The sequence below is a fragment of the Bombina bombina genome, chromosome 7, assembly GCF_027579735.1.
Source record: "Bombina bombina isolate aBomBom1 chromosome 7, aBomBom1.pri, whole genome shotgun sequence".
Classification (NCBI taxonomy): domain Eukaryota; kingdom Metazoa; phylum Chordata; class Amphibia; order Anura; family Bombinatoridae; genus Bombina; species Bombina bombina.
In genome coordinates, this window is record NC_069505.1 from 243,125,309 (window position 1) to 243,136,750 (window position 11,442).

General features: G+C 34.7%; 1 protein-coding gene across 1 annotated transcript in view; it reads left to right on the top strand.

Moving 5' to 3' along the window:
* Positions 1 to 11,442, top strand: part of UBA3 (ubiquitin like modifier activating enzyme 3) — a gene marked incomplete in the record, with an annotated part of 304,856 nt that overhangs the window by 35,122 nt on the left and 258,292 nt on the right. Inside the window, 1 exon segment of the mRNA XM_053720683.1 lies at positions 2,353 to 2,433. Coding sequence (XP_053576658.1) covers positions 2,353 to 2,433 — 81 coding nt within the window.

Sequence of the window (11,442 nt, forward strand, 5' to 3'; positions counted from 1 at the left end):
TGGTGTGCATTAACCAAAAAGGGGGGGGGGGGGGGGATTTGGTCAACTCCCTATTCAAAAGTTACAACAAGGTTTTTTTTTTGGGTTAAGTACACCACAAAAGGACTGTTTAAAAGGACCCTACTATTTAATATACAATAATACAAGTACAGCCTTATGTATGTAACCCTACTATTTAATATACAAGTACAGTTTTATATATGTAACCCTACTATTTAATATACCAGTACAGTCTTATATATGTAACCCTACTATTTAATATACAAGTACAGTCTTATGTATGCAACCCTACTATTGAATATACAAGTACAGTCTTATGTATGCAACCCTACTATTTAATATACAAGTACAGATGTATGTAACCCTACTATTTAATATACATGTACAGTCTTGTGTATGTAACCCTACTATTTAATATACAAGTACAGTCTTATGTATGCAATCCTACTATTTAATATACAAGTACAGTCTTATGTATGTAATCCTACTATTTAATATACAAGTACAGTCTTATGTATGTAACCCTACTATTTAATATACAAGTACAGTTTTATGTATGCAACCCTACTATTTAATATACAAGTACAGTCTTATGTATGGCAACCCTACTATTTAATATACAAGTACAGTCTTATGTATGTAACCCTACTATTTAATATACAAGTACAGTCTTATGTATGCAACCAACCCTACTATTTAATATACAAGTACAGTCTTATGTATGCAACCCTACTATTTAATATACAAGTACAGCCTTATGTATGTAACCCTACTATTTAATATACAAGTACAGTCTTATGTATGCAATCCTACTATTTAATATACAAGTACAGTCTTATGTATGTAATCCTACTATCTAATATACAAGTACAGTCTTATGTATGTAACCCTACTATTTAATATAAAAGTACAGTCTTATGTATGTAATCCTACTATTTAATATACAAGTACAGTCTTATGTATGTAATCCTACTATTTAATATACAAGTACAGTCTTATGTATGTAACCCTACTATTTAATATACAAGTACAGTTTTATGTATGCAACCCTACTATTTAATATACAAGTACAGTCTTATGTATGGCAACCCTACTATTTAATATACAAGTACAGTCTTATGTATGTAACCCTACTATTTAATATACAAGTACAGTCTTATGTATGCAACCAACCCTACTATTTAATATACAAGTACAGTCTTATGTATGCAACCCTACTATTTAATATACAAGTACAGCCTTATGTATGTAACCCTACTATTTAATATACAAGTACAGTCTTATGTATGCAATCCTACTATTTAATATACAAGTACAGTCTTATGTATGTAATCCTACTATCTAATATACAAGTACAGTCTTATGTATGTAACCCTACTATTTAATATAAAAGTACAGTCTTATGTATGTAATCCTACTATTTAATATACAAGTACAGTCTTATGTATGTAATCCTACTATTTAATATACAAGTACAGTCTTATGTATGTAACCCTACTATTTAATATACAAGTACAGTCTTATGTATGCAACCAACCCTACTATTTAATATACAAGTACAGTCTTATGTATGCAACCCTACTATTTAATATACAAGTACAGCCTTATGTATGTAACCCTACTATTTAATATACAAGTACAGTCTTATGTATGCAACCCTACTATTTAATATACAAGTACAGTCTTATGTATGTAACCCTACTATTTAATATACATGTACAGTCTTATGTATGTAACCCTACTATTTAATATACATGTACAGTCTTATGTATGTAACCCTACTATTTAATATACAAGTACAGTCTTATGTATGTAACCCTACTATTTAATATACAAGTACAGTCTTATGTATGTAACCCTACTATTTAATATACAAGTACAGTCTTATGTATGTAACCCTACTATTTAATATACAAGTACAGTCTTATGTATGTAATCCTACTATTTAATATACAAGTACAGTTTTATGTATGCAACCCTACTATTTAATATACAAGTGCAGTCTTATGTATGGCAACCCTACTATTTAATATACAAGTACAGTCTTATGTATGACAACCCTACTATTAAATATACAAGTACAGTCTTATGTATGTAACATACTATTTAATATACAAGTGCAGTCTTATGTATTTAACATACTATTTAATATACAAGTGCAGTCTTATGTATGTAACCCTACTATTTAATATACAAGTACAGTCTTATGTATATAACCCTACTATTAAATATACAAGTACAGTCTTATGTATGTAACATACTATTTAATATACAAGTACAGTCTTACGTTTAGTGCAGTTGGTCTCAGCACGAGTACTATGTACTGATGTATTTTTTTATTTTTTTTTACAGTCTCTCCAATTTCTCTTAGAAACCTGTAAGATTTTAGTTGTTGGAGCCGGTGGCCTAGGATGTGAACTTCTCAAAAATCTGGTAATTTTATTTACAAGCTATAGTACACAGATACACACAGTTTTTATGCCTGCTCCTGTGCGCCTATTTGGTCTGCCTGTTTTTTATTTGTGTAGTAGTCTTAGGTTTCATATGAATATTTAAATTAATAGCATGTGTATATATATATATATATATATATATATATATAGCAGGCACACATATAAATTAATAGCACGTGTATATATATATATATAGCAGGCACAGATATAAATTAATAGCATGTGTATATATATATAGCAGGCACACATATAAATTAATAGCATGTGTATATATATAGCAGGCACACATATAAATTAATAGCATGTGTGTATATATAGCAGGCACACATATAAATTAATAGCATGTGTATATATATAGCAGGCACACATATAAATTAATAGCATGTGTATATATAGCAGGCACACATATAAATTAATAGCATGTGTATATATAGCAGGCACACATATAAATTAATAGCATGTGTATATATAGCAGGCACACATAAATTAATAGCATGTGTGTATATATATATAACAATATAATCACAGGCTTTGCACCTACTGCTCCCACATCTAAACATACCCTTAGATGTCAGCCAAGAACTCGTTGTGGCACAAGGATTGCTTAAAACTGTGGGTGACAAATAGTTACCTAATGTTTTGTTACGACGGTAAGAACATCTGATCCCTTTGGATACACAGTTTATAAGCTTGTCATCTGCCACAAGAAGTTTAAAGTGTTTCTTGATAATGTCACATACAGACTGGTAGTCAGAACTAAAATCTGTTACAAACGTAACTTGACCTGGCTTTTGTTTAATTTGTTTCTTATCTTTATCTTTTAACATGATATTGCGATCAATTTTCTGGACTTCATGAACTGCCCTGTTAACCACTTTCTTGGGGTATCCCCTCTTGTCTAAACGGTCAAGTAAATCTTTCTGATGTTTGATAAATGTTTCATGAGTAGAGCAGTTCCTCTTGGCTCTGATCAATTGACCCTTTGCTATTAAATATGTAACATTTTTAGGGTGGCAACTTTTTGCATGCAGCACTGAGTTGCCTGATATAGGCTTCCTGTATATACTGCTCTCAATTGTACCTTCCTTAGTTCCCTGTAAGGAAATATCGAGGAAGTTGATAGTGGTTTTATGGACCTCCGAAGTGAAGTTGAGATTATTATGATTGATATACATAAGAAATTTTTCTTTATCCTCCATTTCACCTATCCAAATTAAAAGTAGGTCGTCTATAAAGCGACCATAGTATGAAATATTGAGTCTGAAGGGGTTCGAATCTCCATAGATGTGGGTCAGCTTCCACCAACCCATGTACAGGTTGCCGTACGAGGGAGCAAACTTGGCCCCCATCGCTGTCCCACACCTCTGGAGATAAAAAAACCCCCTCAAACTCAAAATAATTGTGACATAGGATAAAGCTTGTAACTTTAATTACATACTTCTTGAAGTCAATACTTACATTAGAATAGTTGGTTAAAATGAAATCCAAAGCCAAAAGACCTAACTCATGAGGTAAAGATGAGTATAAGACAGTGACATCTACTGTCATCCAACTGTTAGTGGAATCCCATTGTAAATTGTCCATGACTCTTAGTACATGTTTAAGTGTCTTGTAAGTAACTCGGAAGAGCCTGAACCAAACGACAGAATATGGCATCAAGCCATTCTGATGTATGTTCAAAAAGGGATCCAATTCCACTAACGATTGGACGACCAGCAACTTGTGACAGGGACTTATGCACCTTCGGGGCACACACAAATTAATAGCATGTGTATATATAGCAGGCACACATAAATTAATAGCATGTGTATATATAGTAGGCACACATAAATTAATAGCATGTGCATATATGGCAGGCACACACATAAATTAATAGCATGTGTATATATAGCAGGCAAACACATAAATTAACAGCATGTGTATATATATAGCAGGCACACACATAAATTAATAGCATGTGTATATATAGCAGGCACACATAAATTAATAGCATGTGTATATATGGCAGGCTCACACATACATTAATAGTATGTGTATATATGGCAGGCACACACATAAATTAATAGCATGTGTGTATATATAGCAGGCACACACATAAATGAATAGCATGTGTATATATGGCAGGCACACATAAATTAATAGCATGTGTATATATATATATAGCAGGCACACATATAAATTAATAGCACGTGTATATATATATAGCAGGCACACATATAAATTAATAGCATGTGTATATATAGCAGGCACACATATAAATTAATAGCATGTGTATATATAGCAGGCACACATATAAATTAATAGCATGTGTATATATAGCAGGCACACATAAATTAATAGCTATAACAATATAATCACAGGCTTTGCACCTACTGCTCCCACATCTAAACATACCCTTAGATGTCAGCCAAGAACTCGTTGTGGCAGAAGGATTGCTTAAAACTGTGGGTGACAAATAGTTACCTAATGTTTTGTTACGACGGTAAGAACATCTGATCCCTTTGGATACACAGTTTATAAGCTTGTCATCTGCCACAAGAAGTTTAAAGTGTTTCTTGATAATGTCACATACAGACTGGTAGTCAGAACTAAAATCTGTTACAAACGTAACTTGACCTGGCTTTTGTTTAATTTGTTTCTTATCTTTATCTTTTAACATGATATTGCGATCAATTTTCTGGACTTCATGAACTGCCCTGTTAACCACTTTCTTGGGGTATCCCCTCTTGTCTAAACGGTCAAGTAAATCTTTCTGATGTTTAATAAATGTTTCATGAGTAGAGCAGTTCCTCTTGGCTCTGATCAATTGACCCTTTGCTATTAAATATGTAACATTTTTAGGGTGGCAACTTTTTGCATGCAGCTCTGAGTTGCCTGATATAGGCTTCCTGTATATACTGCTCTCAATTGTACCTTCCTTAGTTCCCTGTAAGGAAATATCGAGGAAGTTGATAGTGGTTTTATGGACCTCCGAAGTGAAGTTGAGATTATTATGATTGATATACATAAGACATTTTTCTTTATCCTCCATTTCACCTATCCAAATTAAAAGTAGGTCGTCTATAAAGCGACCATAGTATGAAATATTGAGTCTGAAGGGGTTCGAATCTCCATAGATGTGGGTCAGCTTCCACCAACCCATGTACAGGTTGCCGTACGAGGGAGCAAACTTGGCCCCCATCGCTGTCCCACACCTCTGGAGATAAAAAAAACCCCCTCAAACTCAAAATAATTGTGACATAGGATAAAGCTTGTAACTTTAATTACATACTTCTTGAAGTCAATACTTACATTAGAATAGTTGGTTAAAATGAAATCCAAAGCCAAAAGACCTAACTCATGAGGTAAAGATGAGTATAAGACAGTGACATCTACTGTCATCCAACTGTTAGTGGAATCCCATTGTAAATTGTCCATGACTCTTAGTACATGTTTAGTGTCTTGTAAGTAACTCGGAAGAGCCTGAACCAAAGGACAGAATATGGCATCAAGCCATTCTGATGTATGTTCAAAAAGGGATCCAATTCCACTAACGATTGGACGACCAGCAACTTGTGACAGGGACTTATGCACCTTCGGGGCACACACAAATTAATAGCATGTGTATATATAGCAGGCACACATAAATTAATAGCATGTGTATATATAGTAGGCACACATAAATTAATAGCATGTGTATATATGGCAGGCACACACATAAATTAATAGCATGTGTATATATAGCAGGCAAACACATAAATTAACAGCATGTGTGTATATATATATAGCAGGCACACACATAAATTAATAGCATGTGTATATATAGCAGGCACACATAAATTAATAGCATGTGTATATATGGCAGGCTCACACATACATTAATAGTATGTGTATATATGGCAGGCACACACATAAATTAATAGCATGTGTGTATATATAGCAGGCACACACATAAATTAATAGCATGTGTATATATGGCAGGCACACATAAATTAATAGCATGTGTGTATATATAGCAGGCACACACATAAATGAATAGCATGTGTATATATGGCAGGCACACATAAATGAATAGCATGTGTATATATGGCAGGCACACACATAAATGAATAGCATGTGTATATATGGCAGGCACACACATAAATTAATAGCATGTGTATATATAGCAGGCACACACATAAATTAATAGCATGTGTATATATAGCAGGCACACACATAAATTAATAGCATGTGTATATATAGCAGACACACACATAATTTAATAGCATGTGTATATATATATATATATATATATATATATATATACGTAGCAGGCACACATTAATAGCATGTGTATATATGGCAGGCACACATAAATGAATAGCATGTGTATATATGGCAGGCACACACATAAATGAATAGCATGTGTATATATGGCAGGCACACACATAAATTAATAGCATGTGTATATATAGCAGGCACACACATAAATTAATAGCATGTGTATATATAGCAGGCACACACATAAATTATATATAGCAGACACACACATAAATTAATAGCATGTGTATATATATATAGCAGGCACACATAAATTAATAGCATGTGTATATATAGCAGGCACACACATAAATCAATAGCATGTGTATATATAGCAGGCACACACATAAATTAATAGCATGTGTATATGTAGCAGGCACACACATAAATCAATAGCATGTGTATATATAGCAGGCACACACATAAATTAATAGCATGTGTATATATGGCAGGCACACACATAAATTAATAGCATGTGTGTATATATAGCAGGCACACACATAAATTAATAGCATGTGTGTGTGTGTGTGTGTGTATATATATATATATATATATATATATATATATATATATATATATATATAAAAAGCTGCACCCAGGTGGTAAATCGCCATAGAACAGGCTAACAGTAGTATTGAGCCAGTTGTTTGTTCCTGTGAATGCATTTCTCTCTGTGTGTTTAGTCTCCCTATGGGAAAAAGGGCAAACCAGACATGGACTCCTTGCTCAGTGTGCTTAGAGGAATATGGCTACACCTCACTGACGAGGCCCAATGAAGGCAGAAATGATCGTCTGGGGTTGCTATGTTCCTTGTTCAGAGAGGAATTGCCTGGTATTTCGGCACTGGACTGACCGTAATAGGCGGGATCAGACTGATATACTACAGGAAAGTTCTACTCTGTGAGAAGCATTGCTGGGCTAAAAAGCTGCACCCAGGTGGTAAATCGCCATAGAACAGGCTAACAATGGTAATGAGCCAGTTGTTTGTTCCTGTGAGTGCACTTCTCTCTGTATGTATTTAGTCTCCCTATGGGAAAAAGGGGCAACCAGACGTGGACTCCTTGCTCAATGTGCTTAGAGGAATAAGGCTGCACCCCACTGACGAGGCCCAATGAAGGCCGAAACGATTGTCTGGGGTTGCTATGTTCCTTGTTCAGAGAGGAATTGCCTGTTATTTCGACGCTGGACTGACCGTAATAGGTTGGATCAGACTGATACTACAGGAACGTTCTACTCTGTGAAAAGCATTACTGGGCTAAAAAGCTGCACCCAGGTGGTAAATCACCATAGAACAGGCTAACAATCGGCTAGATTATGAGTTTTGCGGTAAGGTGAAAAAGCAGCGTTAACAGGTCCTAACGCTGCTTTTTTACGCCCGCTGCTATTACGAGTCTTGTAGGTACAGCTGTACCACACACTTTTTTGGCCATATTGCAAATCAACTTACGCAATTTGCGTATAGTCTATTTTCAATGGGACTTCCATAGCGCCGGTATTACAAGCTTGTCCTGGAAGGCCAAAAAGTGAGCGGTACAGCCTATACCGCAAGATTTGTAACGCATTTTAAAGTCAGTAATTATGAGTTTTACGCTACAAAGCTGTAACATAAAACTCATAACTAAAGTGCTAAAAAGTACACTAACACCGATAAACTACCTATTAACCCCTAAACCGAAGCCCTCCCTCACCTCAAACACTAAAATTAAATTATTAACCCCTAATCTGCCACTCCGGACATCGCCGCCACTAGAATAAACATATTAACCCCTAAACCGCCGCATTCCCGCCTCACAAACATTAGTTGAATATTATTAACCCCTAATCTGCTGTCCCTAACATCGCCGCCACCTACCTACATTTATTAACCCCTAATCTGCCGCCCCCAACGTCGCCGCCACTATATTACATTTATTAAAGGGCCACTGTAAGTAAATATTTTCTATGCCTGTTACTAACTAACTACCCCAAATACGCTTTTTATCAATAGCATTAACATATCTGTACCGTATATCAGAAATCTTGCCTGCAAATTTAATTGTTTTCCAAACCCACTCCGTGGGTATCCTTTGCTCTGTACCAATCCGTTTACGATACCTAGGTTTCAAAATGGCGCTTTTAACACAAAGTTATTGGTTTAAGTATTTTGAACACGCAGGGCTTGAAAATATTGGGCAGGATAACGTGACCTCATCGGCGAATAAAAGATATAACTTTTAGAACGTTATGAAACTTCGTTTTGGAGAAAATATAGGTCAGTAGGTTTTAATTAATGTTTAATAACTTTAATAAGTTAGTTGTTTAGCTTAAAAATTATAACAGAAAGTAATCCTTTAACCCCTAAATCTAAGTCTAACCCTAATACCCCTAACCCAGGGGTGTCCAAACTTTGTTCTCCAGAGGTTTTGGAACTACATTTCCCATGATGCTCAGCTAGATAAAATCCTGGCTGAGCATCATCGGAAATGTAGTTCCAAAACCTCTGGAGAGCAAAGTTTGGACACCCCTGCCCTAACCTAAATATAATTAAAATAAATCTAAATAAAACTTACTATTAATAACTAAATAATTCCTATTTAAAACTAAATACTTACCTGTAAAATAAATCATAAGCTAGCTACAATATAACTAATAGTTACATTGTAGCTATCTTAGGTTTTATTTTTATTTTACAGGCAAATTTGTATTTATTTTAACTAGGTAGAATAGTTACTAAATAGTTATTAACTATTTACTAACTACCTAGCTAAAATAAATGCAAATTTACCTGTAAAATGAAACCTAACCTAAGTTACAATAACACCTAACACTACACTACAATTAAATAAATTACCTAAATTAAAGGGCCACTAAACCCAAAATCTTTCTTTCATGATTCAGATAGAACATACAAATTTAAACAACATTACAATTTACTTCTATTATTTATTTTGCCTAATTTTTTAGATATCCTTATTTGAAGAAAAAGCAATGCACATGGGTGAGCCAATCACATGAGGCTTCTATGTGCAGCAACCAATCAGCAGCTACTGAGCATATCTAGATATGCTTTTCAGCAAAGAATATCAAGAGAATAAAACAAATTAGATAATAGAAGTAAATTAGAAAGATGTTTAAAATTGCATTCTCTTTCTAAATCATGAAAGAAAAAATGTGGGTTTCATGTCCCTTTAATGTCCCTTTAAATACAATTAAAGGGACACTGTACCCAAAAATGTACTTTTGTAATTCAGAAAGAGCATGCAATTTTAAGCAACTTTCTAATTTACTCCTATTATCAATTTTTCTTCGTTCTCTTGCTATTATCATTATTTGAAAAAGAAGGCATCTAAGCTTTTTTTTTTTTTTTTTTGGGTTCAGTACTCTGGACAGCACTTTTTTATTGATGGATGAATTTATCCACAAATCAGCAAGGACAACCCAGGTTGTTCACCAAAAATGGGCCGAAATCTAAACTTACATTCTTGCATTTCAAATAAAGATACCAAGAGAAAGAAGTAAATTTGATAATAGGAGTAAATTAGAAAGTTGCTTAAAATTTCATGCTCAATCTGAATCACAAAATAATTTTTTTGGGTACAGTGTCCCTTTAAATAAATTAAATAAAATTAGCTAACTTGCAAAAAAACCCACACTAAATTGCAGAAAATAAAAAACAAATTGCAAGATCTTTAAACTAATTACACCTAATCTAATAGCCCTATCAAAATAAAAAAAGCCCACCCAAAAAAAAAAAAAAAAAAAAACCTAGCCTAAACTACCAATAGCCCTTAAAAGGGCCTTTTGCGGGGTATTGCCCCAAAGAAATCAGCTCTTTTACCTGTAAAAAAAAAATACAAACATCCCCCCCAACAGTAAAAAAGCCCTAACCTAACCCCCCCCCCACCCAATACACCCTTAAAAAAATCCTACCACTAACCCCCGAATATTCACTTACCGTGAGAAGTCTTCATCCAAGCCGCAAGATGTCCTCAACGAAGCCGGCAGAAGTGGTCCTCCAGACGGGCAGAAGTGGTCCTCCAGACGGGCAGAAGTCTTCATCCAGACGGCATCTTCTATCTTCATCCATCCGGCTCGGAGCGGCTCCATCTTCAAGACCTCCAGCGCAGAGCATCCTCTTCCAACTACGTCTTCTTGCTGAATAAAGGTACCTTTAAATTACGTCATCCAAGATGGCATCCGTTAGATTCCGATTGGCTGATAGAACTCTATCAGCCTATCGGAATTAAGGGTGAAAAAATCATATTGGCTGATGCAATCAGCCAATAGGATTGAACTTCAATCCTATTGGCTGATCCAATCAGCCAATAGGATTGAGCTTGCATTCTATTGGCTGTTCCAATCAGCCAATTTAATGCAAGCTCAATCCTATTGGCTGATTGGATCAGCCAATAGGATTTTTTCAACCTTAATTCCGATTGGCTGATAGAATTTTAGGTTAGGGCTTTGGGCCGCAATAGAGCTAAATGCCCTTTTAAGGGCAATGCCCATCCAAATGCCCTTTTCAGGGCAATGGGGAGCTTAGGTTTTTTTAGTTAGGGTTGGTTGTGTGGGTGATGGGTTTTACTGTTGGGGTTTTTTTTTTTTTTTTACAGGTAAAAGAGCTGATTTCTTTGGGGCAATGCCCCGCAAAAGGTCCTTTTAAGGGCTATTGGTAGTTTAGTTTAGGCAAGGTTTTTTTTGTTTTTTTTTTTGGGTGGGCTTTTTTTATTTT